The sequence below is a fragment of the Danio rerio genome, chromosome 4 (assembly GCF_049306965.1).
Source record: "Danio rerio strain Tuebingen ecotype United States chromosome 4, GRCz12tu, whole genome shotgun sequence".
Taxonomy (NCBI): domain Eukaryota; kingdom Metazoa; phylum Chordata; class Actinopteri; order Cypriniformes; family Danionidae; genus Danio; species Danio rerio.
This window is the reverse complement of record NC_133179.1, coordinates 23117831-23135328: the sequence shown is the minus strand read 5'-3', so window position 1 is coordinate 23135328 and position 17498 is coordinate 23117831. Positions and strand designations below refer to the sequence as shown.

General features: G+C 34.7%; 1 protein-coding gene across 3 annotated transcripts in view; it reads left to right on the top strand.

Moving 5' to 3' along the window:
• Positions 1-17498, top strand: part of kdm7aa (lysine (K)-specific demethylase 7Aa) — a 248464-nt gene that overhangs the window by 195589 nt on the left and 35377 nt on the right. For 2 of the 3 annotated variants that reach the window (XM_068219513.2, NM_001346151.1), the window contains exon 1: positions 16010-16116. The exons of the other annotated variant lie outside the window; for it this stretch is intronic. In XM_068219513.2, coding sequence (XP_068075614.1) covers positions 16019-16116 — 98 coding nt within the window. In that variant the 5' untranslated portion in view covers positions 16010-16018. Of the gene's footprint in view, positions 1-16009; positions 16117-17498 lie in introns of those variants that run through there. 3 annotated transcript variants of the gene reach the window in all.

The following is a 17498-nucleotide window of genomic DNA, read 5'->3' as shown; positions in this document are numbered from 1 at the left end:
AATCATAACAAGTGAAACCATTTGTTATTCTGACCAACTGTCATTTCCTTAAGAAGGAATGATTTATATGAAAATACTTTTATTTATTTTTTTAACCCTAAAACAGGGTTTCTCTGGATTTTACCTCACATCTACAGTATATCTTTTTTTGTTGTTTACTTGGAAGCAAACAGCCTTTTTATATGTAGATGCTGCTTGTTTAGGACACTCCAAAATTAGCCATTTATTTTCATTTACTTTGAGGTTTTTAATGTCAGTCTAAATCAGTTTTTCACACTCCTGAAAAGGCTTCCTGTTCCTTAATTCTTTTCTCAGTCCACACACACACATACTTGGACAGTAAATCTAACACTTTCTCTAAAACAAACTATCTTCCCTGAGATTTCCTCCATAATGTCCTCATTCCGCTGTGTGTTTATATGGGCACACATTGCTCGTTTAACACAAGCCATGGTGGTCTGGCATACAAGAACAGAAATGGGGCATGTTGACCACTGGCCAGAGTAATTTAATGATTCATTTTAATGTAAACAAAGCAAAGACTGTAATGGAAATCTGCCAATGTTTTAACACAGAGGGCATTCATTCATTATAGAGTGGCCACGTGCCTCCATCTGTGTGTAAATCACTGACGACTGGCCCACAGGGTCGACTTCAAGCCCTCACTGGGCACAAATTTATGGAAAGTCATACTTGCCAAGCCTGCAGTGGAAGTCTGTTGCCAGCCTGGACTCACAAATAGGTTTTCCACTTTACAATCTTAAAGGATATTTCCTGAAAATTAAAGTGTTTCACTTTTATGTCATTTCAAAATGTATGATTTTCTTTCTCCTGTGGAAAACATGAGGCAATATTTAGCGACGAGTTTAACTACGGACTGTCAGGGCTACAAATAGGACAAAAACACAGTAAAATGATCTATGATAACTTTGTGTGAGTATAAAAAACTAAGACATATTAGTAATAATAATAATATTTATCATAATAATAATATAAAAATGCCTGGGAGTTCACTGGTCACAACAACCAAATGAGAATCCTGAACACAAAGATAAATATACATTTTAATATCAGTCAAATGTGGATGTTAATCCTTATTTGCCATTGGTTTGACTGACATCGGACTGTTAGCTCTACTGTTTTTAAAACATTTTGAGAAAGTATAATCACTGGATATGTGATCTTTGGTCTAAGCATCATTAGTCTGCACTTTGCTGAATATAACATTTTTGAAAATATTGATCTTCTGAGACAATTAAAAAATATTTCCATCACACTCCTGTCTCAAATTATAGGAACAAAATTAGCTGGTTAACGTGTAACTATAATCTCTGTTCAAGGTAGTTTTGTAATTTTTATTATTTTATTAGAAGTAGTAGAAGTAGTAGTAGCGATAATAGTGTTAATAGTATTATTATTAATGATAATATTTATAAAAATTCCAGGATTTATTTGATATTTGCGTCCTAAAATTGCTGATATATATAGTCATCTTGACAGAACCATTAGGCTGCTGTAGGAACTGATTATCATTCAGTGGTAATGTGTTACTTTTTTAATGTGTTACTTTTTGCACAAAGACAAAAAGCTCTTCTCCACAGAGTTTGGAAAATCTAACTGAAACGCCAATTCATCATTCAATGATGCTGGTGGAGGAAAAAGTTTTCTTACTCGCTTACTCCAAAACACCACAATGGGGCTCAATTATTTTTAGATCTGGTGACTGTTGACGTTCTTCTGCGTGGTCATTCTACTGAGTATAGCTGATATAATTTGTATAATTTTATACTGATATAATCAGTATAATTTGTACCTAGTGTTGAAGGTAATGAGTTAATTAAGTACTTAAATGGATTAAGTTCACAGTAGTCATAAAGATTTGTTTTTTTAACTAAAATGGTTTATTGCAATTGGTTTCCTCAAGCGGTTATATATATCACTATGTTCTAAAAAGTGTCTACAAGTGAGTGTGATTATTTGCCATCAGAGCATGAATCTGCTGAAGCCCTCAGAGGGAGACAGAACAGTGCTTTGAGAAAAGAACCAAACAAGCTCCTTTTCTTCTACCTCCACTCCTCCTTCTTCTTCTTCTACTCCTCCTTTCTTCCTCGTTTTTTTTTTAAATGACTGCAATTGACACACCCTTGCACATTTGAGAAATAAATATTTTTTATAACATCTCTTATGAACATTTGCTATTGTTTTACCTTAGATCAAACGAAAAAAACTATACCTTTAATACTGCTTAGTATTAAAGGTTCAACACACCCTTGAGGACTTTTTTTTAATTAACAGATGTGTGTGTTGAGCATCAATTAAGACAACGTTAGCACCTGTCAGCTTTAATTGTGGGAAAAATTTGCTAACTTTGAGCTTTTGGCATCTAATTTCATATTCTGGGTTTAAAATCATTTTTGGGGCGGGATGAAAATCAGTGATGTAGCGCCGCTCTGCCTATCCAGAGATAACACGTCAATTTTTTATTATTTTTTAGTTGAGTTTTCCTATCCTATGTGAAGTCTTTTTTGCTTTTTAATTATTCATGACTGCATGTGCTTTCTGAAGGTAAGACGGGTCTGTACACGGTTTGCACTATTTAGCCAATCATGAAGGGTCGTGTGTGTTTGTTACCATGATCCACGGGGTTTGTTGCATGTTTTCCCCTGCGATGCTGTCAGGGCCGATACAGCAAGCTGTTGGTTTGCAGGAAGCATTTTTATCAGGAGATCTGTATGAGAATTGAGGAATGGCAGACTTTATCTTTTGTCAATTGAGTTTGTTACCATTTAGACACTTAACCTACTGTATATTCATGCTGCTGTGCTCACATGTTTAAAATCCTTCAGATTACAGGCAGGGATAATAGTTGAAATAGCCAGGGCAAGAGAAAAACTGCTCCCCACTGTGTCTGCATTCAGACCCAGGGATTGAGGAGGAGAGAAGTCCTCATCATTTATAATGTTTATCTGATTCTATTTATAATGATTTAACAAATTGTGGTGATATGTGTCTAAAATTACGAATAACATGCTGACATTACCCTGAATACTGTGGTTCTTGATAAATCACAAAGATTAGCTGTCTTGGTCACAGATGCGCCAGCGAGACCAACATTTTGCCCTCATTTAAACTCATTTAAACACTTGATATGTCACCTATAATGTTGTGTTTATTGCAATATGTTAAGCAAAATTGCTATTACTATGTTAATTAAACCTTTACACTCTGCTCTTACTGATGGAATGTGCATTCAATAAAGAATGGCCACCAAGCTGGTCAATAACATTCTGGTTGATTGATTGAATGATTTGATTGATTGATTGATTGATTGATTGATTGATTGATTGATTGATTGATTGATTGATTGATGGATGGATGGATGGATGGATGGATGGATGGGTGGGTGGGTGGGTTGGTTGGTTGATTGATTGATTGATTGATTGATTGATTGATTGATTGATTGATTGATTGATTGATTGATTGATTGATTGATTGATTGATTGATTGATTGATTGATTGATTGATTGATTGATTGATTGATTGATTGATTGATTGATTGATTGAAAGCAAACAGAATCAGAGCAATTCTTCTGTATAATGTTTTGATGTATAAAGTTTGAACCAATTGCAAAAACGGTCATAATATTATATAGATAATATATAGAAACTATTTTGCCATATGAAGCCACAATACCTGTAGATTCTTGCAGATTCTTTGTATTTTCATATAGTCTTTACTTACATTTTAAAATACTTACTAGACTATATTTTGAATATGCTTTACTGGCAATGCAACATCACAGGGATGATCTGGTGATTGGTTACGACCGTCTGTTCAACCCCAGACCTCTATGATTGCGGTCTGTAGACCTTTATGTCTGCAACTTAATTTCTTTAATCAACAGGGCAAGGGTTTACAACAACAACTATTTCACTGAGTCAACCAAGACTCACCCAAGACCTCACTTTAAAGGCCTTAGGCACAACACACACACACACACACACACACACACACACACACTCATCTGGAACACATTGTAATTACTTCATTCTTGACATATTTTGTCGTGTGCTCCTCGGCGCTGTGCTGCTGTTGTCAATGCATAAGTGAAACATCACGCTCTGAGCTCAAAATATGAAAAACAATCACGAACACCGCAGCATTAGCAGTGCTAACAGTTATGACTGAGAGAGCAGCATGTCTGGATCTCTGCCACGGAGTTAACACTCAGTCTGTAGACCATTAACCAGATGAACTCTAGTGTTCCAGTTCCAGAGCCAGAGCGTGGACTTTCTGCATCGTCTGTCTCACTTTACAGCTCATTCTGAGAGTACACTGCACCGCATAGCTGATCAGAGACAAAGAGGAGTCTCTAAATTTAGGTTAAAAGTACAGTATGAAGTATTGACACCCAGTGGCTGAACTTAGTATTGCGGCAGTCCAAATTCAAAATATTGGGGATTGTTTTTTATGCAGCACGCGCATCTGCCGTAGTGCTGTGTGTAGCTTGTTATAGGCTGGACTCTGTAGCATCCAGCTGGGTGTTTTTTGGAAGGCATATTTAATTCCTATACATTTTACATTCTTCCTTGGCCCAATATATACCTGCTATGTGTTTAGAAATCATGCTGATATGATATATGAAACACAATCAGTAGATGGCAAATATATTGGATATGTTTGTAAATCTGACTTTGAAAGAGCAGCACTCCTCTCTCATCACAAAGGGGCAAAAAAAACTGACAAGTATGTGTCTCTTTTGGTAGTACCCAATTTTAATGTGTAATTTTGGAAACTAGATCTAACTTTAGCGGGAAAGGTCAGGTCCGGTAGAAAACAGGGCAGGTGAACAAAGGCTGAATATACAGCGGGAGCGGTCAGGTGCAAAATAAAAACCTGCCGGGAGCAATACTAAAAATTCAGTCCTGCGCAGACCTCTGCAGCAGCGTATGCCAACTAATCAAACTAATCCGGTGCCGGGGAGAAATACACACACACACACACACACACACACACACACACACACACACACACACACACACACATAAACACTGATGAGTGAACAAAATATGTTCAAACATAACAATTTAATAGTCTGGTAAATGTGTATTATGCCAATTCATTTAGTCAATTCATTAACGATCAATAAAACACATCAAATTCTCAAAGATAAATCCAGGATTAAAAGATGCATACCTGACTTCAAAATATACATAAATGGAGTGTTAGAGCTCCATGTTATGGGCTGATCTGGGTAGGAGAATCGCGCAGAACATTTTAGAAACCTTCCCTTAAGTAGTAGTAAATCCAAGAAGGAAAGGTGTGTGTGAATAACAAAAGGCATTTGCATTTAGTGGAAGAGTTTCTGCCTATAGGATAGGCACACCCTTCACAGTGGTTCTAAAGATACCTGAAGTTATTTATGGTTTTGATTATGTCTATTTCTGAGGGAATGAGACCATTGTACCAGTCGCACTGAGACATTTCAAATGATATTAAACATAATAGATAAAGTCACTTGGGTTGATTTCGAACATTCAGACTTTGAAATGGCCATTCTGTGTGAGTTGAGAAATGTTTCAAATGTAATTGGAGGAATGGAGGGGAGCTGGTTTTTCCCGCATTCCCACCTGCTGGGTTGTGGAGCTGATTGTCTCTGTTTTTCGGCTCATGTTTGAATTGTCAAAGACATCAAAATATTTGTGATATCTCACGTCTTACAATGTCTACTAGAGTTTAAAATAATAAATAAATAATTTTAATGTCATGTTACTCTTATAAAACAAACTGCAAAAACTCTCCCTCCTACAATATAAATGATTCATTGGCTAATTGGCAATTTTATGTCCTGTATAGTATTATTATTATTATTTGTATTTCATTATCATTATTAATTTAATGACAATAAACCATTGTACGATTATAACAAACTCAAAACTCACAATATCAGTAATATTCATTGGAAATTAATATTGTCGTCACTTATTTATTTTTTATTATTGTTTAAGCATCATCGTGTTGTGCTGAGACAAAAAGATTTTCTCTCACAATATAAACAATAATCACTGCCAAATAAATGTAAAAATAAAGCTGTAATTTTATTACTGATATAGCTTTTCTCCCACAATATATAGATGTATTCCACTAGATGTATATTGGTAAAATCACAAGGGTAAAATGTGGCAGAAAACATCCTACCTAAAATAAAAACAGCGAAGACAGTGATATTGAGGTCATCGAAGCTCTCCCAGGAAGAGACCCAACACTTTTACTGAGATATAAATGTGGGCTGATCCACTGAGAGCCTCGGAGGAGAAATACTCACTTATCTCCAGGTTATATATGGATACACACCCCTTTTCCACTTTTCAGAGCTTAAATACATTAGAAGGGGTCAAAAATGTCTTGTCAAGGGTTAAAATGATAATTTATGTATAAGGCAAGACTCCACACATGTGTATCATATATGGATATAAGAGTCTTAACAAGTGTCAAGACATCTCTTCAGTCAAAAAAACACTTGAAGGTGGAGTTATGGGATATGAGCTGTCAGCATTTCTATACATAGAAACTTTCTGTGATGTAATGGAAGAGAGTTTGACTTCAGAGTGTGGATATATTTAACATTATGATACATAAATTATTTATTTCATATGCACATGGTCGTTTGCTTCTATTTAATGTATACTCAAAATAAGATTTTTCGGCTGCATGTTCAAATTACTTATTTAAAATAGCTAAAAACAATTATTTTGGGACAACTTAATTGTTTTATGTTCAATCCATTTAATCGTTAATAGTTAACTTAATCGATTTTTGTTGGGACAGCAGGAATGAATTATGTGGAAGCTTGCATATGTATTTTACAGTGTATATTTATGCTTTAAATAACATTTGCCTTTCCATAATACATCGTAATATCATACGCAGAATGGCAAAACAAATACATAAGAAACATGATTTAAAATCAATAAACAAATAAAATGCTGGGATTTCAATTCATTTTGAAATACTGAAGGGCTGTTTTCTTGTATTTAGATGTTATGTATACACTGTAAAAATGCTGGGTTCCATACAATCAATTTGTGTTGGGACAACATTAAGGAATTAAGTTAACGTATTAGTTTTTACCAAGTTAAGTGGATTGAACATAAAACAGTTAAGTTGCTCCCAAAAAAACTCAAGAATTCAAGTGTCGTTTAAGCTTATTTTAAATAAGTAATTTGAACAAACAGCAAACGCAATATTTTGAGTGTATGTATATTTATATTTTTACAACAGTTCTGTCTGGTTTTAAAATCTGATTGGCTGATAGCCATGCGGTATTCTGCACTATCAAAACTCCTACCGCCTCCTCACTATTGTATACTCCACCACCCACATGAGTGGCAAGTAGAGGACTACAGTTTGACAAATATTGCAGCTGCTGGACAACATAATGTACTTTCGAGGCTTGTAGTTGTAGAACGTAGTTCTTTTGTAGCAGAGCAAAGACAGTTGAAGTTGTCTATCCACAAGATGACGACAGATACCACATAATAAGAGAAAATTCAGCATTAAACCACAAACTAAAGCTAATCAGATTATTATAAATCTGGTAGTTGACATTCTAAGTTGATCTCTCTTTTGTATGTTGTAGTGCTGTATTTAAACCAAATAGTTGTAGTGTATTGAATGTGAGATGGGACTCATATCAGGAATGTGTGTATTTTATTTTGGCCACTCTTCGTATAATCCTGAGTTACTTTATGGTTGGCCATCTTTGTTTCTCGTGCATCTTTGTTTTACTGCAGACTAGTTCAGTAAACAGAAAAAAAGAAGAAATGCCGTAATGTGTTTAGCTTTTTTCCTTATTGCAAACACTCCAGTAGTCAGTGTTTGCTCTGCTTTGGCTTTTTCTGGAATAATTATTGTGATATCCTAATTGCAAAAGAGAAATTCTGAGAAATTTCTGTAGACTGATGGCATTTCATGCCGTTCACGCTTATAATCTTAATATGTCAGCAAAATAACCCGTTTTGTCATCACTTTAGACATTGCGCTAGAGAATCATACAAATACTAGCTATAAAGTTACGTTGGTGTTGTAGCAACTGTTTCTGCTGTTCTGATGTCAGCTGCAGATGTGAATAAAAGATGGAAGTAGTTCCTCATACAAAAGGGTTTTAGACTGTTATATACACGATTATGCCATTAAAGTGTTGTATAAACACAATATCACACTTGTAGCAATGCGATGTGGCTGCGTATCGTCACTAACGCACGCCTCCCACCAGTGCCAATGTCCAGCCACATTGCACTGCTATGCACTACTACGAGTGTGATGTTGCACATATATAAATGAACCGCCAACTTATCCAGCAAGTTTTTATGCAGCGGATGCTCCAGCCACAACCCATCTCTGGGAAGCATCCACACACACACTTACACTACGGACAACTTAGCCTACCCAATTCACCTGAGTAGAACGCAGGGAGAACATGCAAACTCCGCACAGAAATGCCAACTGAGCCGAGGTTCGAACCAGCAACCCAGCGACCTTCTTGCTGTGAGGCGACAGCACTACCTACTGCGCCGCTGCTTCGTCCATATATATATATATRTGTGTGTGTGTGTGTGTGTGTGTGTGTGTGTGTGTTTATATATATATATATATATATATATATATATATATATATATATATATATATATATATATATATATTGCATATAAATGTGAAAGAAGTCGACTTATAGACTTTCAATGGTTATATGTATTTGATTGAAATTAATTGTAATTCATATTATGACATAACTTTATTTTAATAAATCTGAGAAAAAAAAATTTCTGTAAAGCTGTGAATTTTATGGATTTTTAGCATTAATACTGATACTTTATATAATTTATGATAATATATATATAAGCAGCCTGTGCAGTTGCTTCTGATCAATTTAATGCATCCTTAATTAATAAAATATTGATGTTTTTTTAAAAGTGCTGATTAGATCATCAAATAATACTACAGTATAGATAAATTGAAGACTGCTTTGTCCTAGACAACACAGCAACCGCTTAGCATCACTAGAAAGACTATTTATAGCTGCTTGGCATTATATTAACACCCTACAGTCTCAATGGCATGTTTTTTAGATTAGAAAATGTATCTTTGCATGTATGTGTTTGCGCTAAAGCATGCAGATGGAAGGATATGAGTGGAGCGAGTAGCACATGGTACACACATTACAATATTGGTTTGTGTAAACATGCCTTGATGAGATTTTCTTAGAATTCCAGCCTGAAATTCAGCAAATGTGTGGTGATTTAGCTGAGTTCATTCTTGGCTTGTTTAACGTGTTGATACTGTAAGACTTTAAAGACTGGCACAGCCGTCAACCTTTCTGCATGCAAACCAGCTTTTCAGCTGTCCTTTTTTTTCACACCTTCTCATTTTCCACACATTTTGACAGCTCACAAAGCACTTTCACATTTCTTAAACTGGCAGACCTAAATCCTCTCACACATAAGAAAATATCTGTTAGAGATGCCTGTCGTGTGAGGAGTCAGGATACATTTGCAAAACAAAAAAAGTCATTTGGTGTTTATTTTACAGGACAACAGGGTTTCGGGGAAAACTACTTTTCTGAAAAAGATGCCGTTATCAATTACAAAATGTTATTTTATTAAAATAGTGAAATCATGCACATGCATATGTCCAGTCTATATTTAGCCACAGTTTGACAACAATAAATGTATCCTAAGGTGCCATTTCCACAAGTGCATTTTTGTTTTAGATAACATACATTTTTTTTTACGTTTACAACTAGCGCCCACACCACTCCAGCATCTCTGACCCACGAAAACAGAGGCTGTGTCCAAATCGCTGACTACTCAGTACTGCATTTAAATTCGAGTTTACTACTTGACAATTAAAAAAGTATGTATATACAGTATAAATGTGATCAGTATGAATGGAACACATATGTACATTTGCCATTTTGTCATGATCACCTGATCTACCTGCGTCAGTTGCGTCGCTTCACGCCCATTCATGAATTCTCTGGCGGTGATCGGGATAGTGTGGCATCCATCGCATGCACACTTAAGAATCTTTCCAGAAATAATAGGTCGTCCGAGTACTATGTGTATACTGTTTTTCAAATACTATGAATTCTGACATACTACTTGGCTTGCATACTGTTTTTTAGATATGCAATAATCTATGGTCTCATAGACTATTGCATATCATTCTCTAATTCATCAGGCCCTCACTATATGACATTACACAACCAATAGACTGTAAGTTAAGATCCAAATATTCAAATAGTGAGGACGGAAATTGTTTTTCTGAATTGCAATAATCGCAGGTCTGGACGAGAGGGGTGTTTTTATTTATTCATTCATTAATTTTCCTTCCACTTAGTCCTTTTACTCATTAGGGATCACCACAGCAGAGTTTACCACTAACTTATCCAGCATATGTTTTACACAGCGTATGCCTTTCTAGCTGTAACCCAGTACTGGGAAACATCCATACACACTCATTCACACACACACACACACACACACACTCATACACTACGGTCAATTTAGTTATTCAATTTACTTATAGTGCATGTCTTTGGACTGTGGGGGAAACCAGAGCAACCGGAGGAAACCCACACCAACACAGGGAGAACATGCAAACTGACCACAGAAATGCCAACTGATCCAGTCAGCACTCGAAACAGCAAAATGAAATTTAATCAAAAACCCACTAGTGTAAAGTCAGTCAATCTGTTAATGATATGGGCGCTTTAGATTCAAGACAGCATTTGAGTGGACAGATAATCTGATGACAAGCTGAAGTGCAAAGGGATGTCATCAAAATTGTTGATCCATTTTAGCAGAAGTAAGAGATTATAAACCCTAAATGCACGCCTGTGAAATGTACAAACTATCTCTAAATGAATATATTTCATGTGGTAATCTAGTATCTGTGCCTGTAATACAGCATTTACTTTGCTTTCGTACATTTAGTTATAAAATTGCAGTTCACTGTTAAAAAATATGATCAAAAAGTCACAGCAATGTATGTTTTTATGTTACTTTAACTTAACTTAATACATTTTCAAATTTATTAAGTTATACAAATTTTAACTTGACATTTTAAGTCAGTTTAATTGACGTAAATTGAAATGCTAATTTGATTCAACTTGAGCAATTTTTTATACTCTACATTCACTGGAAACCAGCTTGCTAGCACCATAAAATACCTAACAAATATAAATATATATACAGTTAAATAGTTTTTTAAAACACCTATCTCTATTAGCCTTTAATTTTCTCTGAAACTATAACAAAATATTTTATTCAGTCTCTACTGTGTCAGAGCACAGATTTGTGATGTGGTGTCTGTACTCTGTGTACTCTTGCTATATGTGAATCATCTGTGTGGAAAACATAAGGCTTAAAATAGAAATGGAAGACAATATAGAAAAAAGCTGTCATGATGGGAATTGGCATTGCTGTTTGTTTGCCATTATCATGGCCATGTAGGATCTAATTAAAATGGACACTATAAATATCTAACATTCAAAAATTGTAATGCCTCGGCTGTTACATTCACACTTAAATACACAGTGAATCCTTTAAATTATCATTTATTGTGTGTATGAAACACAAATCATTCCCAAAAGTGTAGTTTTTGTATCTGCTGTGTTTGTAATTTGCTATATTTGTGCAAAGTAATACTACAAAGTACCCAAATACATGTTATGGTCAAAGTTTTTTGCTAAACCACCATTAACAGAAGTTTTTGTTTTGTTTATGTTTTGAAGGCTGCTTCACAGAGTGCTCTATTAATGTGTTGCATGTCCTTTCATTTTGTGCTGCGCTAATTACTCATCTTTGATCTTGTGAAATTGATCCAGTTTATGTAGTTAATAACAGGGTTAGGAATCGAATGGGATTAAAAACTGAAGCTAAATTTAGCTACATTGTGTACATGGCCATTATTAGTTGGATTTTTAACAAATATAATAGGTTGAAGGGTTTTGGCGGTATATGTACACTACCTGACAAAAGTCTTACCATCGATCTCAGTGATAAGAGCAACAAACAATTTCTTGACTTCTAGTAGATCACTTGGAAAAGTGGCCGAATGTAGATTTTTCTAATGAATCACCTGTTAAACTGCATCTTAATCATCACAAATACTGCAGAAGACCTATTGAAATACACATGGACACAAGATTCTCAGAAATCAGTCAAGTTTGGTAAAGATATGGGGTTACATTCAGGATGAGGGGAAAGAAGAGATCTGCATAATGGTTTGCAACATCAACAGCCTGAGGTATCAAGACATTTGTGCTGCCCATTATATTACAAACCAGAGCAGGGGGGAAAATTCTTCAGCAGGATAGCACTCCTTCTCTACCTCAGCCTCCACATCAAAGTGTGTATGTACAAAGCCCCCAGATACATGTTAAATGTTAAAGGAAAGGAAGGTCAAGGTGCTCCAGGACTGGCCAGCCTAGTCACTAAAGAAGAAAATCAATGAGCATGTCTGTGGCAAGAAGGAGGCATTGGAGATGAATCCATAGAATCTTGATGAACTCTGGGAGTCCTGTGCTTTATTTGCCATTCTAGATGACTTCGTTAATAAGTTATTTGAGTCATTGCAGAGATCTATGGATGCAGTCATCCAAACTCATGGGGGTCATACACAATATTTTTTTTACCATTGCACCATGACTTTATATTCTATACTGTACATTATTTCTGTTAAATGACAAGAGTTTTGTCTTAGCAAAGTCAGACCTTACTGTCCTAATTAAGTAATTAAAAATCGAGGCATGATCATTTGCCTTTCATATCAGCCACTTCTGATGCCAAATGATCAACTAGAAGTCAAGTTATTTGTTGTTCCTAAAACTTTGATAGACGACAAAATTTTGTCAAGTAGTGTATTTTGTTTATTTATTTGTATATTTATGTATATTTAAGACCAGAAAAACAAACATGCTGTGCACCCAGATAAACTGCATGAAATAACAGTGTGAGCAAGAATGTAAAGCGCTAAATATTTCTTCCCAATAAGAAAAGCAAGACACAGAGCGACATCTAGTGTTTGCGGAAAGAGTTTTCTCCTGGAAATTGTGGAAGTTGTTGGCATGAAATTAAAATCACTGTCCTTGTATTACTTATCCTCTGTATTGCATTAAAGATTTTAAATAAAATTTGTTTATTGTATATATAGTTGTAGGCAAAATTACTAGCCCCTTTGTGAGCCCTTTTTTATATTTCCCAAGTGATGTTTTTTACAGTACTTCCTAATAATTGGTCCCCTGTAGAAAGTCTTATTTCTTTTAGTTTGGCTAGAATAAAATCAGATTTAAAATTTATGTTTGAGATTTTGCAATATTAATAGCCTTCTTTATGAATGTATGTATTTTTAAATTTTGTTTAAAGTGTTGAAATAAAATATATCTTTGTTAAAAAGCACTTGGCAAATATTTGAAAAATAAAATTCACAGGAGCACTAATAGTTTTGCTTTCAACTGTGTATTTATATCTATGAAGTGTCTAAGCTCACCAATCATTTATTTATTAATCTACAACTAAAACTGTATAATAATTAAATATAACCATTTATTTATTTATTTGGTATTGCTTTATACTTTTACATGTAGTTTATTCCTGATATGTCAAAGCTGAATTTTAATGATCATTTATCCAGTCTTTAGTGCCACATGATGCTTCAGAAATAATAAAACAATAATGCTAATTTGCTGCTTAAGTATACCAGTAGCTGTTGAATACATTAAAACTCGCCAGAAATCACAGTCTCCTTTAAAAACTTCAGTGATCTACTGAAAAAAACAATAGCCCAATGTTCATCCTAGATGGTCTGACCTTGAATAAAGTAACAACAAATTTTCACTGAACTATGATTTTAAGAAAACAAAAAGGTTTAGATGTATAGATGTTTAAATGTTTGCTCATGTAAAAACAAAACAACATGGAGTTCCTTGATGAAGTGAAGGTTAAGCTATAGCTCCAACAAGAGATACTGTATGCTTTTAATTGCTCATTTTAGATTTATTTATACAATAGCAAAATTAATTGAACTAATTATAATTTACATTATTAAATATACAGTAAATCTATAGAACCATTGACAGACCACACACCTTTAGCATTTATTTTTTCTCTGAAGTCTTATGAGGTAAGGCAAACTTGTTCATAATACGTACATGCAAACTCGAATTTTTATTTTAGAGGGGCCCCAATGAGAGTATAATAATAATAAAGAAATAATCATCAGAAAATAACGTTGTGCCTTTCAGAGCAACACTAGATGGCGCACAAGTCTAAAAGCTTACCCTGTAAAGAAACCTGGTTGCCTTAAATGTTTATGCTGAATCAAGTTAATCGTATGAGTCTATTGAAGTTACATTATGTTCAACTGACTTAAAACTGCTTGCATAACTTATAAAATTAAGTTAGAACTTAGTTTAATTAGTTACAATGAACACAAAACATATGCTGTCTTGACTAATTGTTCATATCATTTTTTTTATAATGTGATGATGAGTGAAATTACCAGAGGTCAAATGTAGTTTTGTGCACCATAGGCTGAAACTTTGAGTATATCCAGGCTGAGGTAAAAACCCTGAAGCTCCATCTGAGGCTATACATAAAGAAAATCACTCTTTTGAACGCAATCCTTTCCATAAACCCCAAACGATGAGATGATTAATCCCTTAAGGATATGAATTTATAATAAAACATATCTATGTATTGATATATTTAAGAATTTCCTGTTTCTTTTTTGGATACCGTTTGTATTGATTTATCAATATATGATAACAGTTGTTGAACCAGCTAAATGTTATATATTACATCCAACTTGTTAAATAAATATTGTGTTAATGTACAAAACATTGATTGCTCAATGTCAGTTTAATCTACTTATCCAATTGTGTTTAGAATTTTATTTTATTTATAAAATTAAATCTTCCCATTCCTTTATTTTTGTTCATTAAGTAAATATAGTAAACAACATGTATTATTCTGCTACAAAATGTGAATACTAATTATCAATAAATGGTCTTTAATGTTTTTATATTTATTAGCCTATATTAAAAATATATGTATATATGTTGTTGTTGTTTTAGTTTTTGGAGCGCTATGCTAATAAATCGTTTGAAGTGAAAAACGTAATAAATATATTATTTTGTTATTATGTATATTTCTGACAAACATGAAAGTTATATTTAATGTTTTAGATGTGTTATAAAATCATAGTGTATTTTATTAAATGTAATAGTGCTACGTGTGTGTTGATTATAATTATTTGTAATATTTTATTTATAATGCTTCTCATTGAAAGAAACAACCTGCCCAGTTATATTAACTTGTGTGTGTGAACGGGTGTATTTGAGTGTATTTTGTGCGTAGCCCCTCCCTCCTCCCTCCTTCAGCCGAGCTCCTGCGTGCGCATGTCCAAGAACACCGCAGATCACGTAGTGCACGTGCACAACGCTGATTATGAATTAACACACAAGAGCTTTATGTAACTCTCCTGTTCAGCTGTTCAACTTTCTCATTCAGCTTTATTTTACATTTGATGACTTTATCATGATAAATAAACCGTCCCTAATTGATAAATTATATTGGCCAAATCCTAATGTTAAATGAGATACTAGATAAATACAGATTATGTTAGAGTTTGGATTTACATATTGTAAAATAAACTTAGGCAGTTTTCTGTGTGTCAATTGATTTTACATCGTCATCATCACGTTAGTAGGTCAATGACCTATAGTCTACTTAGTGTTTTCGTCTCGTAAAAAAACAACATTTTGCCTTCGAGCTTGCTCCATTTATCCAAGCGTTCGTGATTGAGCGCATGTCTGCAGTGGAAGCCGCTGATGTCGGATTTTCCTTCGGCAGTTTCCGCTGGCCTTAGCTACGCCTATTTTTCCCGTTCGGGAGATTCCGCTGACGTTAATCCCTCCCCTACAGTGCTAAGCGTTGTTTAGGGACATTAGGAAGATGGCGGCTGCCCCGCTATACTGTGTCTGCCGGCAGCCTTATGATGTTAACCGGTTTATGATCGAATGCGACATCTGTAAAGACTGGTTTCACGGCAGGTATGAGGATTATAGACTCTTTAACATATGGGGGACGTTTGGTATGTCAATGCTGCCTTGCCACGGGTGTATTCTGTGGTGTAAATCAAGGGTGTCATGAGAAAGTGCTGGTGACGCGCGTTGGGGGGATTTAAATATGACGGTGCGCGATCACGCTCGTCTCGCATTTGTTTTGAGGCATATCGATCGATTTCTGTCAGGCTTTTTCGTGATTAATGTGTACGAGGAAGTTTTGTGACAACCTGCCGTTCTCGGTCTTTCCTTCAGGATTAAATTGTGCTGCTCTCCCTTTGAAGCGAGCTGCCAAAAGCCACATGGCTCATCTGTATGTGTGTTATGAAGCTAGGCATTTAAACCGTCTGTCTGCTTCGGCTTGACATGCTTTGCTAGACATGAAGTAAACAGATCTTATATTTTCTCATTTTATTGTTTAAAGTGAAACACCAGGATTATTATATTTATGATTTGTGTTGGGTTTGAACAAGTTTTAATCTCTGATTTGAGTAATTTAGTCCTTGTATACTTAGTAATTAGTTACCACAGCAGAGTAGATTATTTACTATAGTTTGTTAAAGCAATTATCAGAACACTTAAGTAAATTTATGGCTGCTTCAATTTATCAGCCTGTTAAATATTTTAAAATGTACTTTTCTAGGTTGTCCTGATTATTAAAACAGTTTCTTCTTACTCTGTAATAAACAAAATTGACATAATAGATGTCTTGACAAGTATGCATAAAACATATTCATGTTTTTATGATCCTTTCTAATTTTATGACTTGCCTGAAGTTTTGACAAGTTTTATTCTGTGATTTCGGCCTAGTTACTGTATTTTTAAGTAAATATCACTGCAGAATACATTTTTTATTACAGTTTTAAATATTAATTCATTAGAACTTGTAGGTCTCTTATTAATCTGCCTCTTATTACATTACGTATACATTTCTGGGTCATCCTGATTATCTATCTTGTTTATACCATATATCACCCTTCATGCCTAAAGATTTCTTGTTGCTTTGTAATAAACATAATTGACTTAATGTGTGTCAGTAGGATGTCTTGACAAGTATGCATATAAAACTGAGCATGAATTTATGATAATCTTGTCTGATCATGCAATGTTTATCCAGTTCTCTGTCTCGCATTGTTTGATGTGGCAAGACAAGTTGTGCAATGTGAGAATTTCTAGTATTTGGCAGAACAGATATTTTTCTAATAGGCAGATGCACAAACATACAAGACAGCATCTCTCTTGGCACACCAACAATTTTGGCATATTGTCAAAAGAAGCTGCCTTTAAGCTTCAGGACAGAATCTATTCTTTAAATGGGCCAGGTCAGTGCTTCCCTTCCTGTCTTGTGAAGTATCCGCTGGTATATAGTG